Below are 18,178 nucleotides of genomic sequence, written 5' to 3' on the forward strand. Positions count from 1 at the left end.
TATATGTAAAGCAGGTTGGGATTTTGTCATGTGGCCTGTGTCCCCATATACAGGAGTGCATTTGTTCTTCCTGCCCCACCTCAGCCCCACCTGTGTGATACACTGCACACCCGGGGAAGCACACACTCAAACGAGTTACATGGCAGAACCAAGGATGCCAACTCAGGACGCTCATTAACCCCGTGATCCTAACTGTTATTCTCTACTTAATGCTAATCATTGTAAGTTAATTTTAGGGTGTTTTTAGAGTAGATTTCCTTGTAACTAATGATTGTATAACATGTCACAATGTTAGTTTCTTTGGGAAATGTTATTTCTACAGATTGGGGAAAAAAGATTGCCACATTTTGGTCATAATTTTTCTTTTTGTTAGGTCAACAACTATGATATTAGTAATGTGTCCCACAATTACGCCAGAGCTGTCCTTTCGCAGCCCTGCAGCGCCCTGCAGCTCACTGTGCTTCGAGAGAGACGCTTTGGTAACCGAGCACATAACCATTCTGATGGGAACTCTCCACGAGAAGAGATTTTCCATGTGGTTCTTCATAAACGGGACTCCGGTGAGCAGCTCGGCATCAAACTCGTACGAAGGACAGACGAGCCCGGAGTTTTTATCCTTGACCTGTTGGAAGGGGGGCTTGCCGCACAGGATGGGAGGCTCAGCAGCAACGATCGCGTGCTGGCCATCAACGGGCACGATCTGAAGCACGGGACTCCCGAGCTGGCCGCGCAGATCATTCAGGTAAACGTGAGACCTGCTTTCCAGGTGCTTGGCCTTCCCTACCGTGTATCAATGATTGTTTCATTGGCCAATAACATAAGAATCTAGGGCATATTTTATATTTCACTGGACAAACCAAGCATGGCTATCTGAATTCTTCAAAATCCACAGTAGTATAACTTCACTATAGATAGGATTTCTTCTAAATATGGTGTTCCCTGAACTTTCGGGCTGGTTATTTATAAAGTGTCTAAAGTTTCACGTGCATTTTCTCATTTGCTCTCTTGGCTCCATCATAACAGATGGTGTTGTCCACATTTAACAGATGAGAAAAGAGGCTCAAAGAAGCTCTGATTATTAAGGTTCTAACTTACCTTGTCTCTTAATTTTCCTTCTTCACTTCAGGATCCATAAAAATAGAGGGAAAGTCATTTTTTATTAAGAGTAACTCATCTCTATAATTCCTTTTTTTATTTTAAGGAATTTAAAGCATTTCAAACACATAACACTTCTCCTGACTGTATCCCTGTGGAGAAGGTAAGGATAGTTATTATTATAGAAAACCATGTTGTCATAAGAACATTGAAATAGATAAATTTGAAACCATCCAAAGAAGATTTCAGGTTCTGTAACCTGCCATGGAATTCAACCCCATGTGGGTTCCGCCTACAGAGACCAAGGTGGAAGACAAAATGTCTTTTTTTTAAAGCACAAGAAAACACTGCAAAGGAAATCAAGCATTAATATATTTGAGCATAAGGAATTAAGTAAGCTGATAGTCACTAAAATTGTGCATACTACATAGAATCAAATGACAATGAAAATTTAAGACTATAAGAAAACCCAAGTCTCAATCCTCTTTAACTTGCTCTTTTTTTTAACTTTTTGGTTTGATGTACTCTTACAGAAACACAGAGTCATTTTGCATTGAGAGGAGATTCATTTATTGGTCTTAGTTCATAGACTTGAGATTTTAAGAAATTGTATGCCTTGAAATTTCTTGAAAGCAGAGGCGGCATTTGGACCTTCATCTGTGGATACCCTCCAGCTGCTGTCCAGAGAAGACACTTCCACTGTGATATTTATTTATTTATTTATTTTTATTTTATTTATTTATAGAGAGAGGACAAGGGAGGGAGAAGGAGAGAGAGAAGCATCAATGTGTGGTTGCCTCTGGAAAGTCCCCCACTGGGGACCTGGCTTGCAACCCAGGCATGTATCCTGACTGGGAATTGAACCTTGACCTTTTGGTTTACAGCCCACATTCAATCCACTGAGCTACACCAGCCAGGGCTTCAGCTTTTTCTTTATGTCAGCAGTATGTTGTGGACTTATCATGACAATAAGTGTAGATTTACATCATGATTTTTCCTTCTTTTTTTTTTTTTGGCATGTGCCTTGACTGGGAATTGAACTGGTGACTCTTCAATTTGTAGGCCCATGCTCAGTCCACTGAGCTACACCAGCCAGGGCGACACACATCATGATTTTTAATAGCTGTGTAATTGGCATGTTGTGTTCTGTAACTTACATTTCATTTTCAAGTTTAAGACATTTTGCTTAACTTCCCTTCAGAAATATCATACCAATTTATCCTCCCAGCAACAAGGCATGCTACTTATTTATGAATTATGGGTGTTGTCATTTAGGCATCCTGCATTTTAAAAAATCTTGTCTTCAACCCAGCTCTTGCTGTGTTTGAAACCCTGGAGTATGAGATGTACAGCCTATTTAAATTTAGTTGATCTTTCACCGCCTGGCTCAGTTCACTTAGCATAATGCTCTCCACTTCCATCCATGCTGTTGCAAAACAGTAAGAGCTCCTTCTTTCTTTCTGCTGTGTAGTATTCCGCTGTGTGAATGTACCGTCGTTTTTTGATCCATTCATTTACTGATGGGCACTTAGGTGATCTCACCTGTAAGTGGAACCTAATCAACAAAACAAATAAGCAAGCAAAATATAACCAAGAGACATTATAATTAAGAACAAACTGACAGTAACCAGAGGGAAGGTGGGAGAGGGTAATGGGGTGGGGAAGTGGGAAGGGTTTTCAGGAACATGTATAAAGGACACATGGACAAAGCCAAAGGGGGGTAGGATCGAGGGTGGGAGGTGGGGATGGCTGGACTGCGAGGAGTATGGGAGCAGGAATTGGAGACAACTATACTGGAACAACAATTTAAAAAATACAGATTAAAAATAATAATAATAAAGGTAGTTTAAATGCAAATGTTTGTTCAGCATTTGAAGCCTAAATGCCCACTTCCATGATGTGCAAAGAATTTTGTCTTTTAAGCAATCTAGGAAGATCAGTGATTTATTTTCGTTTAAAGTTTGTGTAAACGGGTTTTCCAGTGAAGTTGAAATACTGATTATAAAGTGTTTGGTAGTTATGAGGTATTAAGCTGAATGAAAATAATCCTATTCATTGAAAGGAAGTCAGACAGGGGAGCATCTCACCACTTCACATTGTGTGATCTAAATAATCTGTACTGTAAATATCAGGATTCTAACTGTTCTGTTTTGTTATTTATCCTTTAGATCAAGTCCTTACACTCTGCTTTGGATATCTGGCCATGCTGACTGTCTTTCAGTTATTCTAAAGAACCTGTCTGAAACTATTTAGTTTAATAAAATGCTTCAATAGGAAAGTGATTTTCATTGAGACCCTAAAGTTACTTATCACTTATTTTCTAATTTAAGAACTAAAAATAGAGTAATTTCTTAACTTTTGACTATATTTCTTAACTTATTGGCTATATACTTATTTATTAACTTTTGACTTTATTTCTTAACTTATTGACTATAGTTATGGGGGAGTTCCCCTCTTTCTGCCATAATTCCTTGAAGGTAGGCTATTATATTTTTCCATAGGAATAATAATAATAAAATTGGGAATTGTGGTCATGATCAAGAATCAGCATTAAATAAATTAGGCCTATACATTAAATGCAAAGATAACATAATTTTAAATAAATATTAAGTAACATTTAAAATATATACTAGATATGAATCTGTGTTTAAAATATAAATATATAGATAATGGACCTTTAAATTTAAAACAATAGTCATGAGCCTCTAAAGTAAGTACGGTAATACTTAAGGACATGTGGATGGCTGTGTCACATGTAATACAGTGTGTATATGTGTAATAAGACGTACATAGGTTGTCATACAGGATCTCTATAATCCTTTTCAGGACTGTTTAAGCCACAGGTGGCAAACACAAGCCCTGGGGGCAGAATCCAGCCCTCCACCTTGTTTCATCTGGCCCAGCACCTTTGTGTCTGCCCAGCAGCAGCGCCAAGCTCCCTGCCCCTCGTTAAGGAGTAGTTACATTTATACAGTCCTAAAATGACATTTGGCCCATTGAAGACAACTGGCTGATGTGGCCCCTGGTGAAAATGAGTTGGACACCCTGGTCTAAGCTGATGTCCTGTTTTGTCCTCAGATCTGTTCAAGCAGAAACAAAGCTGTGTGTTGTTTTGTTGATTATTACTTCCAAAGTAGCCACCATGACATTGATTTCAAAAGTTACAAGGGATTTTAATCAAGTTTCAAATCAGTTCTTCCTTTCTATGTTCTTTCCTTTGCCATCTCCCTCTCAATGCCAAGGCTGATATTGAAAGGGAAGTATTTTTTAAAAATCAAGAAAATAAGGGGAGATGAGAACACAGGCAGTTGTACTGCTTTGCTTGGTTATTTTGCAGGTGGGGCTTGTCTAAGGGCTGTATGTGTGTGATACTCAACTGCAGAAGTTTTCACATATTTAACCCATTAGACAAACCCTCTTCCTCTCACCACCAGGTATTTGCAGTCACTACCCAGCCGAGGCTCTGCTGTAACGATAGTGCATTGGAAATTATACTGCCTATAATTTTTACAGTGAGAAGTGTCACTAACGACAGGTGGTAATGTCTGTGTTTTCTCCAGGCTAGTGGGGAGAGGGTGAATCTAACGATTGCTAGACCAGGGAAGGCCCAGCCGGGTAACGCTGTCCGAGAAGCCGGAGTTCCGAGCAGCAGCCAGCACCAGGCACAGGCGCTATATTACAGCAGGCCCAGCTCACATAAGGTGAGGTGTTCTGTGTGTGTGTGTTGTAATCTCTCTGCCCTCCAAGGATCATTGTTACAAGCTGGTAAAATTTAAACGAGGGCCGTTATTCTGTTGGAGAAGGTGAGCATGGGTGTTGAGGATGTGAAATGTGGATGTTTGCTGCCTTGGAGAGTAACTGTCGTTTCAGGTCCTCAGACAGTGGGGACGGGTTCTGAGGAGAGTCCCTCAGCCAGGCGATTGACAAGAAGTGTTTGATCTTCCACAAGAAATTTTCTGTGTGTGTAGTCCTGCTCGAGAGTGGGCTTTGTTTTGGTTGCTCATTTAATGTAACAGTTATCTGACCAAAAAAGCAAAATGAAGACAGTGATGGACAGGTCTATACTCAGCAATTGAACAGGCTGCCTACAACAACAGAATTAGATATGGGATTATTAAACCTATGAATCATACATTTTGGTAGGTACTAGTATAGTACATTTCTTTTTATGTTATAGTTTATATGGGAATTATTTAAAATATGTTGAGCATTTTTACAGCTTCTTTAATATTCACTGGTGTAATATTCCTAAGACATGTTTATCTGTACTGAGAATTTTGATACTCTAACTTTAGTTGCAGAAAGCAAAAAAGGGAGGTACTTTACTGCGTTTTTGATATTATGTTCTTCATTTGATCCTTCACTTAAGTTTCTGGTAGGCCAGGATTTTTTCAACGAGGATATTCATCCAACCATTTGAACATAGAAGCTACTGTGAGCTTCCAAAGACAGTCACTTTCCTTAAGTAAAATTAAATTGTGTTACCAAACAAAAACTTATCTGTTAGTCTGCTTAAAAACCATAGAAATTCCCTATGTGCCAAGATGGCTTTTTAATGTTAAGTTCGGTATTTGAGAAAGTAATTGCCTGTGCAGTGTCACAGGCGCCCTAGGAAAGCATTCCTTAAAGACCGGAGTCTCTGGGGGCCGTCGGACTTCTCTGGTTTTCTGAGCTTCAGCACAGACTTGTCACTCACTGGCCTTTGGTTTAGTTAATACTTCACGTGAAAGTACAACCACAGACTTTGTTCTCATTTCTGAATAAAAACCAAAATGTATGAAGGAAACCTATAATTTTGCATTCATAATGGAGACTATGATAAAGGAATCTGTGTTTTGAATAGAAATTTTTGATAGGAGTTGTTTCATATAGCTTCTCCTTGCTTTATAAGATATATATTCCAAAGAATAGATAGTATAAGCCATAAGTTGACTATTGAATCTTTTCTGTCATTGAATTCTACAATAATTTGAGATATAAATGTCTGACATAGTTTTAAGGCATGGGACAGTTTTAAAAACTCTACTTAATCATTTCAACATTCATATAGATAACTGCTTACTTCATTTTGTTTGGGGTACATATATTTTTCTCTTTTAACTCTGCTAATTTTTCTTCTCTTTAATTTTATGCGATGGTGTTTTAAATAGCAATGTTGAATTTATTCTTAGTCTAGGTACTCTGCAAACCTAGTTAGGTAGAATAGCCACATTAAAGTACTTTAAGTGTTAATTTGGCTATTTACTCTTCCTCTTGTTATGTAAAATCCTGATTTGGAAAAATAAAAGTCTCTTAGGGAAGCAAACATAAAGTTCACCAAAACAACATGTTCATGTGACTATAATCATTAAAAGTAAAGTATACCTCAGTCTGCTACTAAGCTTCTTAGTAGCTGCTCAGACAGACGTTCAAACGGTGCTGAATCCTGAGGCGGTTCCTTGAAGCTCACTGGGTGTGATCCCTGAAGTTAGGTTTGGTTCTGAGGAAAATGATGCATTCATGCCAGCTCTCAGGAATAAAAGCACCACCCTTAAATGGTGAGACACCTGAGAGTGGAAATGCTTCAGTAAATGCACTCAAGGCTGAGTTCACATGACTTGTCTTCATAATGAAATGGTTTTGCCCAATTTTGGAGCATACTAACAGATTTGATACTTCAATATAGGAGACCACCTAAGACATTTACAAGTGTTCTACTAGGTCATAACATTCTCCAGGAATGCTGTGCTATGTACCACAGACAGTTCGCTTGATAAAATTTCAGGACTGCAGGGATTCCAGGACCAGTGGGGGGCACCTGGCCTAGAATTCCAGGACCTGGGTAACAGGACTGTGCATGTCAACTCTGACTTTATGTTGCTAAAGGAAATGTTACAATTCTGGAAATATAATTCATATATTTCCATTGTTAGCATTGTTAATAACATTAATATAATTATTTCATTATTTCTAACATTCTCTTATAGCTGGTAAGTGTTAGAAACCTTCGAGGCCTTACCTTGCACTGTCAACATTTAGCGGGATGGTGGTTTGGGTGTGTATAAACCATAGACATACATAGTGCATCATACTACATGAACACATACAAACCCTATATTAATATGTATATTTGTAAAACTCACATCAGTTCAAATTCCAGTGCAGTCACTTGTATGATTTGGGGCAACTTCCATGATTTTTCTGAGGTGATTTCCCTGTCTATAAAGGGGGACAGTGGGAGACAGAAGTGAAATCATGCGTGTAGAGTCATTAGCTTTGCACATAGTAAACCCTCAGTAAAGGTTAGCTATTGTTATCTTAATATTAATATTGCATATGTATTCCTTGTTTTGTATTGGATTCTAATTCAGAAATATGAGTGATGTATTGGTCTTTTCTTCCAGGAGTATCACAGTAATAAGGAGCAATAACAAATGTCACTAAAAATAGCTTTACCTTAAGGATGTAGTTTGTTGGAAATTTATTTCCCTGTCAGAAACTTCTTTAAAAATTTGGTTATTTCATATCCTTTTAGCTTTTCATAAGGTTTTGAAGGTGGATTTGCAGCTGCTTCATGACAGATTATTCTGATAATCCTCATCAGTAAGAATCAGAAGATAATCTGTAGCTTGTTTCTGCAGTTGGCAAAAACATTTTACTTTTGTACTAATCTGTCGATTTTTCTTTCAAAGAATATGGGAGAAAGATGGAAGAAAAGTTAATTGGCTCATCTTTAGAATCTTAAAACTCAAATGCATTACTTTTATAGACTTGACCATATGTTGGAGTTTAGGTAACTGCACAAATGATGTGCCTATTTTACTTTAACCTGCACGTGTCAACAGTCCTGAGTTGCTTCAGTTTCATAACTAAATACTCATAGAAAAATATGCTAGTCCTAAGTTTGACATGGTGACGCGCAGTGATCGTTGTAGTTTTTGTACTTATGAGGGATTGTGTATTACTTTCAGTTCTATAGTAAGTGATAAATAAAATGACTTGCAGTGGCCACACAAGTTTTTACATTAGTTTAAACTGTCCTCTTTGCTGTATATTATTTATTCCAGTGAATATATTCAATGAATTTTTTCTCTCATGAATTAGGATCTTACCCAGTGTGTTACGTGCCAGGAAAAACACATCACTGTAAAGAAGGAGCCGCACGAGTCCCTCGGAATGACCGTTGCTGGGGGCAGAGGCAGTAAGAGTGGCGAGCTGCCCATCTTTGTGACCAGCGTGCCGCCTCATGGCTGCCTCGCACGCGACGGCAGGATCAAGAGAGGTAAGACAGGCTCTGCAACAGCTTCGCCGCATCTTCTCCCTGAATTCAGCCTCGTACGTATGGACATGACTTTTTTTTCCTTTCAAATGTCCTTTGTGTAAGTAGACAAAAAGCCTCTTTATAAGGTTAGAAAAATGCCTAATGCTGAAGCTTAGCGTTTTCTAAGTTATTCAAAGTGTTGGATTATTTTACATTGGAAAAGACTCTTAAGAGATTTCTGTTGCCCATGTTGTGGCAGCCTAGGACCAGGTCCAAAATACAAACGTGACTCAAAATAAAGTAGGAGGGGCTCACAGAGGAAGTGGGGCAGACCACAAACTTTAAAAGGTAGTGGGGCTCTGGCTGGAGTGGCTTAGTGGATTGAGTGCCAGCCTGCGAACCACAGGGTCACTGGTTCGCTTCCTCTTGGGGTACATGTTTGGGTTGCGGGCTGGCTCCCCAGTGGGGATGCAGGAGAGGCAACCACACACTAGTGTTTCTCTCCCTCTCTTTCTCCTTCCATTACCCTCTCTCTAAAAATAAATAACTTGAATCTTTAAAAAACGAAAGTTAAAAAAAAAGTGGTAGTTTTAGGGATTAGTGGTGCATTTACAAGTTTATGCTGTGCATCAATACTCTATAATTTGTATTGTGGGAGTGGTAAGGACAGCATTCTGCATACACTTGGTTTGTTCACGTAGAAAGGCAGTCTTAAAAGCTATTTTTTTAGAGCAAGGTTGGATTCCTGCCTCACATGTAAGAATTAACTGACTATGGGTCTCAGACCTAAATGTAAGATCTGCAATGTTCAGAGAAAAACATAAGTGTAAATATTCATGACCTTGGACTTAGACTTGACACCAAAAATGCAAGCAGCAACAAAACAGATAAACTGGATTTCATCAGAATTACAAATTTGATGAAAGACACATACCACCAAGAAAGCAAAAGGAATGGGAGAAAATATTTGTTAATCATGTGTCTGATGAAGGACTTGTATCTAGAGTACATGAAGAACGCTTACAACTCAACAAATAAAAAGGTAAATAGCCCAATTGAAAAATGGGCAAAGGATCCGAATAGGCGTTTCTCCAAAGGAGATATACAAATGGCCATGATCATAGGAAAAGAAACTCATTGTCATTGGTTATTAGGGAAATGCATATCGAAGCCACTTCACACTTGCAAGGGAGAATATAATAAAAAAGGCAGGCAGAAACAAACATCGGCAAGGATGCAGAAATTGGAACCTTCTTACACTGCCAGCAGAAATGTAAAATGGTACACTTGTTTTGGAAAACAGTTTAGCAGTTCCTCAAAAAAGTGAAACCTAGTGTTACTGTGTGATCTAATAGTTCTGTTCCTGAAGTAATGAAAATGTGACGGCACATAAACTTGTATGTGAACTTTCATAGCAGTGTTTTCTGTAATAGCCAAAAAGTGGAAACAACCCAAATGTCTAGCTAGTGAGTGGATTAATACAGTGTGGTAAAATGATGGGATATTATTTGGCTGTAAAAAGGAATGAAGTGTTGGCGCAGGCTACAATCTAGGTGGACCTTGAAAACATTATGCCCATGGAAAAAAGCCAGTCAGTCACAAAAGACCACGTGTTGGCTCCATTTATGTGAACTTCCCAGAATGGGCAGGTGTACAGAGAGAACATAGAGTAGCAATTACTTAGGGCTGGTAGAAGGGAAGTGACTGCTGACTGGTGCGTGTGTTCTGGGTTCATCTTAAAATGATGTGCAGTGGTTGTACAACTCTGTGACTATACTAAAAACCATAAAACTGTAACTTTAAATGAATGAATTGAATGTTATATGAATAATATCTTAATAAGGCTGCTGTTTTTTAAAGTTATTTGTCCAGTAATAGAGTTGGGAGCAATTTTATTTCCTTCTTGTTATTTACTATGTTTTCTAAATTTTCTACCATGAGCATATGCTTTACTTTAACAATCTGAAAAATAAATGATGTTTAAGGAGAGGAGGATTTTCAGGACTCTGTCTGGGTACAAAGCGTGCCTCCCAGAGGAGGAGTCCTTCCCTCCCCGACCTTTTCTTTAGTCCTCACTGCCTTTTTGTTATATTGCCTGACAGAGGAACAAACACTTTTTTCTTTCTCAAGCAAGACAAATATTCAGACCACAAGTTTCGTCTGTGTGGGCCCAAGACATCCTCTCTTTACATGTTGCAGCATGTTTGCACTGAGTAAACTGTGTAGGGCTGTCTCTATGTATAAGACTGTATAAATATAACCTAAAAGAGAATATAAATATTTATTTCTAAATGCAAAGTATCAAGTAATTTCTGAGTTGGGAAGAACAGCAGAAATCAGGGAATCTCAGAGAAGAGAAATGCACGGGCCAGGGCCTGTACCCAGCTAACCCAGGGACGCGCCAGGGCTCAGGGTGTGGACTTCTGGGTGAGTCGCGGTGCCTCAAGCCACCCTTCTTTCTATATGCTATGAAATTATTATAAATTTTTAAATTGTTGTGGAGTGTTTTTTATGAATTAGATTTTTTTCAGTGTTATAAAAAACCACAAAGAAGTAAAAAATGGTCCTTTATGTTATCTCATCTGAGACACTGAAACCAGCTTTTGTTGATTAGTTTACCAGTAGGAGAATTTGCAGGAGAATAATCACTTGGTAGCTCACCGTATTTTTTTTGTCTCGTCCTTTCAACAGGTGATATATTACTGAATATCAATGGCATTGATCTGACCAGTTTAAGTCACAGTGAGGCTGTTGCTATGCTGAAAGCCAGTGCTGCATCCCCCACTGTTGCGCTTAAAGCACTTGAGGTGCAAGTTGTTGAGGAGGCCACGCAGGCCACGGACGAGCAACCAAGCACGTTCAGTGAAAACGAGTATGATGCCAGCTGGTCCCCATCCTGGGTCATGTGGCTTGGGCTTCCAAGGTACTGACAGCTTTTCTGTGTGTTACGGAATAACCATAATGACAACCTCTGTCAGTGTGGAACCCAGTAAATTCACTCACTTAGGGGGGAAAGAAGGCTTTGGTTAGAAAAAAGTAGCAACATCAAATCAAGTTACAAAAGAGAATGGTCATTTTTCTTAGGCGCTTATGTTTTAAAAATAAATTTAATAATAAGAACTAAGCTAAAAGACATAACTTTATAAAAATGTATGAAGCCATCTGTCCAATTTATGTTAAGGCTGGTAAGTGGGCAGCCACGAACGAGATGGACTCTCCATCTCCTGGTCAGGAAAGCTGCCCTTGTGGGCGTTCGCTCTGACCCACGCTCAGCCCTCCCATGCAGGCCTTGTCCCATCCCAGAAATTTTTCTAAAAGCCCTATGTTCCTAATCCTTTTAACTCTCCTAAAATAGCAGGGTGTAAACTCAGTTTTTATTGGGCATAAGAATCTTAAGTCCAGTCATTGGTTTTGAGAGTGGCTGCTGCTGACCACAGTTGTGAAGAATTCACTGCTTTGCGACTGACCGGCCAAGGCATTGGGAGCACGGAGTCTGGTCCCGAAAGCACCTGGGCCTCCAGGGGCTTATTGCACAGTTTGATATTGAGGTGGGAGGACTGCACGTCACCGTCTTTGTTTTCAGATCAGTTTAAATTTAGAGTCTTAGCATATAAAAGAATCCTAAACCTGAACGATGATGAAACATGTTGACTCTTAACAAAGTATGAAAATTACTCATTTAAAATAAAAATAAAGAATAAAAATGTGCCAGTTTCTGGGCTATCTAGCTTTATTTGGAATAAATTTGGAATAACTAGAATTTGTATAGTGCTCTATGGCTTATAAAGCACTTTCACAGAAAGAACAACAAAGAAGCAAGGATGTCATTGGATTATTCCATAGTGTTGGATTATCCAATTGGATTATTAGATTATTTGTTCATAATCTAGCTTGCTGACTTATCTTCTTGGTTTAAAAAAAAAAAGAGGCCTAAAATTGTAGTGGAATTCATGTCTCAGGGACCTGTGGGGATGCTGTGTATGGGGACCTTGTAGGGATTTTTTTTTTTATGACAAGATGTTTTAACTACTTCATATCTGTTTATTCTGTGCAGCAAAACTGAAATAGATTTTTTTGTTACTATTTCCTGGATTGATTTTCCTATTTTGTCAGTTAGAGTCACTATTAAAGTGAAAGCATTTTAAGTGAAGGAGGAAAAAGACACAACTTTTAATTCCTTGTGTAGATTAAAAAGAGGGATCTTACATTTGGGGGTATCTGCTTCGCTGCTCATCTCTTTCACCCGAGTGCTAAAGGCAGTGGGACTGGACCCCGCACCACCGCCTCTCAGTGGAGGCAGATTTTGGAGATACAAATGGGCATTAGATCAGAGAACCTGTTGACAGTACAGGCTCAGAACCATCTCACACAATTTCTGAGGTGTAACTCATGACCCAGTTTATTTAAATCCTCTGTGTGTGTGTGTGTGTGTGTGTGTGTGTGTGTGTGTGTGTGTTCAAGGACTGCATCTGTGTTGGAAAGTGGGTGGGCTAAACAGTGCCTTCAGAAGGAAATGAAGGAGCCCTTTCCCTTTTCTGTCGGTGGTAGTATGACGTGGTGTAGCAGCTCTAACAAAAGTGAATTGTTGCCCGATGTTTGTGTTCGGTTGCAGTTCCCTTCACAGCTGCCATGATATAGTTTTACGACGGAGCAACTTGGGAAGTTGGGGCTTCAGCATTGTTGGTGGATATGAAGAGAACCACACCAATCAGCCTTTCTTCATTAAAACCATTGTCTTGGGAACACCTGCTTATTATGACGGAAGATTAAAGTGAGTCTTGTTGTATTGCTGATGTGATAGACATGGCCCAGGCCAGGGGCCAGCTCCAAATGCAGCTGTCTGTTCTTGTACTTGGAGTTTTACTGGAACATGGCCACACTCGCTCATTACGTGTTGTCTTGCAACTGCTCCTGAGCCTCAGTGGCAGAGCTGAGTCTGTGACAGAGACCGTGTGATTGCAAAGCCTAAAACATATGTTTGCCGCCTGGCCCTCTGCAGAAAAAAAATCTTCCAGCTCAAATGCAGACTGGAGCACTGCCGAAACCGTCTGGCCACTCGTGGCTCCGTTTTTCACTCATCTTGTGGTGCAGCTGCATCAGTCGCTGCCCCGCACACACTTTGGGGCAACTAGTGTGGAGCAGCCTTGCCCCACGGCCCACTCAGGACCGGTCCTGTCACTGGATGGCTCTGCTTTGTCCTTCTCCACAGCGCTGAGGTCTGCCGAACGCTGTGTTTATGCAAGCTCCACTCGGCGACGGGGAAGGGATTTTGTTACATTTATTGTTATATCCCTGGCAGCCAGAATAGTGCCTTGCATATGTACTAAAGTCCCAATAAACATTTTTCTTTCTAAAATCCTCACCTGAGGATATGCTTTATCGATTTGAGAGAGAGAAAGAGAGAGAGAAACATCGATTGACAAACATCAGTTGCCTTTCATGCACCCCCCGATGGGTATTTGAACTCACAGCCTTTTGGTATATGGGATGAAACTCCAGTGAATTGAGCCGCCCAGCCAGGGCTCAATAAATATTTGACGAACAAATGTTTGGTAGTTGGCAGTGTGCCTGGCACAGTACCAGTGCTTGTGATTGATTGTATGTGTTACTGCACCCCCTTAACCCTCTGAGGTGTTTTTAAACAGTGTTGTTTAGTCCTGGTTTATAAATATGGTAACTAAGGCTTAGAAGCGTTAAGAAACTTGCCCACAATCAAATGGCTGAACGTGGCTGACTGCAGTTCAAACCCAGGACTGCCTGGCTCCGGACCCTTCCCATGAACCCCTCTGCCTGTTGTCACCACCGGGCAGAACGGACGTGCTCGGTCGACATGCAGCCACTTTTTTTTTTCCAAAGCTCAGGTGCTGCAAGAAGAATAAGATATTGTATCAAGAGAGGATGTGGGTGGTTGTAAGTTTTTAGTGCCTAGTGTTTGGTGAAGGAACCAGTTGTCAAAAAGTAAATGGTGACATCAAATGCTGTACAGCTGGAGAATTTACGGTGTTTGCGAACAGCAAGTGACATCAAAATAATATTGTGAAAAGTCTATCAGAGTTGGTGTGCTCCAGATCAGCCCTTTATCAGATTATTTTATAAAATGGAAAAAGCATTATTTTATGAGGAAAGAGTAGGAGAAAATGAATTAACCATTGTCTTAGCTAAAGTAACCAGTTTGGGTCTTGGTTAATTAGTTCGTAATTTGCATTACACCTACTTCCAAAGGGAAATTGAGATAGCTAACAATAAAATAGCATATTCACATTACAAACTAAAAATAAAACATCATAAAAGATTTATTCACCTAGTTATATTGTGTTTATTCTTATATGAAAGTTACCTTCTTGTCCTTGAAATCACCCGCCAGCTACAGCAGAGGGTGGTGCAGGCTTGTCTTTGATTGGCCATGGAAAACCCATTCAGGATTAAAAGATCACTCCAGATGTGTCTCAGAGTAGATAGTACACCTTAGTCATTGGCGGTTAACATTCAGTGAAACTGGGATTTTCCTGCTAAACAAATCTCAGGGTGTTGGTTTTAATACTACGAAAATCATGACAGTGTTTCTTTTTCTGTTTCTGTCTTTTTCTAGATGCGGAGATATGATCGTGGCCGTGAATGGCCTGTCAACAGTGGGCATGAGCCATTCTGCACTCGTTCCCATGTTGAAGGAGCAGAGGAACAAAGTCACTCTGACCGTTATTTGCTGGCCTGGCAGCCTGGTGTAGATTTTGAAATTAATTCTGAGTTAAACATCTTTCTTTTCATAGGTTTTGGAAAGAAAACTCTTTAGTTTTATTATGTTTCCAGTTGTTCAGAGCCACTGACAAAGCTGGTATTTACAGGGCCCATAACCACTAACATTGTCCTTCCGTTGTTATTTAAGTGGTTTTCCAAGTGAGCCACATTTCATTCAGCTTGGAAACAGTCTTCCACTAATCCTGTGAGTTCATATTTTCAAAATGTGACCAACGACAATGAAGTCTGCCCAAACTGTGATCCAGCCGGCTAGATTAGAGGACTTTTGGTGCCTCTTTATTTTCGCTGACTGAGTCACAGAGGAGTTACACGTGCCCAAGGCCAGTGTTGGTGAAGAGACTAGCAGTAGCATTTGCTCTTGCTGATACACCAGTGCTGCGAATGGATACGTTCTAAATGCAGGTGGTAACTGTCTCCCATTGTTCGTAGGTGCCAACATTTCACAACTTCAGGCTGCTTGCAAAGTGATTTTTCCAGTTTATTTCTTCAGTCTCTCAGTGTTCATAGATGTTGAAAATACAAGTTTAACACCACAAAAGAGATTTATAAAAAATAACATACCATTATTAGAATAGTAGAGAATGAAAGATAATTTTACCCAGCAATGGGAATTTGGGAGATAATTATAGTTTACTGCTGGAGATGGTTAAAAGCTGCATTTACTTGAACAGTCCAAAAGCATTAAAGATTCCCTTCCAAAGGAATGTTTTATATAGGAAAAGTTTGAAGCAGTTTTTGCTGAGAATAATTTTCTAGAGTTTGTATTATCCTTGAATCAGCAAACTTAGCTGGAAATGTTTCGGTGATTTATGCAATTAAATTAGATGATAAAGCTAAAACCATATTGCTTTTCAGTACATATATATCACAGCTAAGTAGAGAGAAGCTACACCTTTTTTATCTTATTCTGCTTAGATTCCTGAGTGTTGTAGGAACTCATTTTTCCACATTATTTCTTTACTTATGAACTTAATTGTTTTAAGAAAAAGCTCTGTGTTTTTTTAATCTGAAATAGTAAGTTTTAGATGTGAATATCTTTCAATCAGTTTTTGGTCATTAGGCTATTTCATTTTTGAGATGTTTTTGAAAACTGTGACCAGCCCATTTTGTTTGTCCTTTATTCAGTATGATTGTCTTTTGAACACATAAAGGAGTGAATAAGAGGAAAATGTTCCTACCGTATTAATATTATGCATACTTGAAAAAAGTGTCATTAGAAACCGAGTTCAGAATCTGAGCTAATTTACAAGTGACCTTTGTCACACATGGCATCGTGGTCGATGGTTGGAGAACAAGTTTCCGAACACCGCTTTGTGTTCTGCAGCGCGGCGACTTCGTTTCTAACTCAGCAGCTGCGTTGCTGGGGCTCATTGTATTCTAGCATGTCACTGATTATTCCAGTTAGTTTTATAATGATTTTTTAAAATACATCTCTTTTGAATAACTAAGAGATGTTGTTGTCAATAGTTGTTGCCAGCTTTTTCCACCCCTTCGCCACACTGTAGCCTACAGATGACCGAGGCAGTGGAATGCCCCGTGCAGTACATTACTGTCGCGTCGTGATTGGCTTTGGAAGCAATTTGATATTGAAGTGTTTCGATGCCCTGACACCAAACAAGTTTTTTTTTCATGCTCTCCAAGTAGAATTTTGTAACCCACTTTGCTATTTTTTTAAACATTTTGTAAGAATGTGTCATTCCTTGGGGAGTAGTCATCCATCAACAAATATCCAAACTGCTACTTTGTTATATATAAAATACTTTTATTGAATCCAATGATATAATAAGTATTTTGAAAGAAGAAACTTTTTTCAATATTATTCAGTATTTTTATCATGGAAATCTTGAAATCAGCTTAAGCTAATTTGGTTTTATTACAAAAGACTATATAGCTTTTGGTCAGAATGATATTTGGTGATGGAAATGTGTCTATAGTTTATTGTTACTGTTGAAACATTTGAATTTGAATTTTGTCATTTGAAGCTTATAAGTAGTTAAATATTTCAATTTGTTCTGTGCCTTCAGTTTAAATTATTTCAGGATTTTTTCAGTTAAGTTTAAATAATGGTGTGATAATCTTTCTTCATGGAAATAAAAGTCATCGGTTCCATAATAGCAACATTGTATCTTTTCTTGAACAGTAGATGTTGACTCAGTGTGTGATGTTTGTTTTTGTTCGTGGCGCCACTGTCATCATTACAATACCCCCAGCTTGAAATCTCAGGGTCACTCGTCCACCTTCCAGGCCTCTTTCGCGGAGGCAGAATACACGTGACCCCCGCTGACTCCTGCACGTTTTGCCTGTGCAGAGCCTCCAGGCATGTGGCGACCGCATACCTCCCTAAAATGCGACCAGTTACTTATGTTGAAATAAAAAATACCTTGGGTATATTGAACTATACAACCTATATTATTAAAGTTCATTTCACCCATCAGTTTTTACTTTTTAAAACATGGTTACCAGGAGACCGAGGGGCGTGCGGCCCTCCCAGCCTTTCTGTCGCACGGCAGCCGCTGCGCTCTCCTCGCCTGTTCCCTGGCACCACACTGACCAGCCAGGCGGTCCTGACGTGGCTCCTCTTCTGGAACTTTGATCATTCCCTTCATTAAGAAATTATTTAATTAAAAGAAAGAAAGTTGTCCCTGGCTTTTTCGTAAATTGAGTTCAAAGCAAGACCACTGTGTCTGACTCCTAGTCTGGTTCCAGACAACTCTGTAGTCCCATCGAGCCCCCAGCACCCCGGCCCACACCTGCATGCTGCCCCCCGTGCACACACTTGCACCCTCTGCCACTTCCCACGGTGCCCGCCCTCTGCGCCTCTCACACGGCCCGCATTTGGAAGTGTAGCCTGAACGTGGGCCCATCTCAGCTCGCTCTTACCTCCACTTCCACTTTCCTTTCGAGAGAGTTATCCTCCTGGTGATGGAACTTCAGCCAGCCCTCACGGTTGTGCAAGAAACCAGGATTATCTTCTGGAGGGCAGGGCCCTTGCTAGACAAGTGTCCTAGGAGTATATCTGTATCAGTGCACCAGCTGGCATTGTTGTGGGAGGCTGTGTTTGGCTTCAGTGAATTTTTTTTCTTTCAA

The 18,178-nt window shown here is 39.7% G+C and overlaps 1 protein-coding gene across 3 annotated transcripts in view; it reads left to right on the forward strand.

Moving 5' to 3' along the window:
* LNX2 (ligand of numb-protein X 2) overlaps positions 1–17,926 on the forward strand; it is an 82,552-nt gene extending 64,626 nt beyond the window's left edge. For all 3 annotated transcript variants that reach the window (XM_053672833.1, XM_053672832.1, XM_053672831.1), the window contains 6 exons: positions 374–742; positions 4,656–4,796; positions 8,179–8,356; positions 11,027–11,258; positions 12,948–13,106; positions 14,925–17,926. In XM_053672833.1, the coding sequence (XP_053528808.1) occupies positions 374–742; positions 4,656–4,796; positions 8,179–8,356; positions 11,027–11,258; positions 12,948–13,106; positions 14,925–15,060 (1,215 nt within the window). In that variant the 3' untranslated portion in view covers positions 15,061–17,926. The remainder of the gene's footprint in view (positions 1–373; positions 743–4,655; positions 4,797–8,178; positions 8,357–11,026; positions 11,259–12,947; positions 13,107–14,924) is intronic.
* The last annotated feature ends 252 nt before the right edge of the window (positions 17,927–18,178 follow it).

This window comes from Artibeus jamaicensis, unplaced genomic scaffold (genome assembly GCF_021234435.1).
Source record: "Artibeus jamaicensis isolate MK-2021 breed Jamaican fruit bat unplaced genomic scaffold, CSHL_Jam_final contig_793, whole genome shotgun sequence".
NCBI classification, from domain to species: domain Eukaryota; kingdom Metazoa; phylum Chordata; class Mammalia; order Chiroptera; family Phyllostomidae; genus Artibeus; species Artibeus jamaicensis.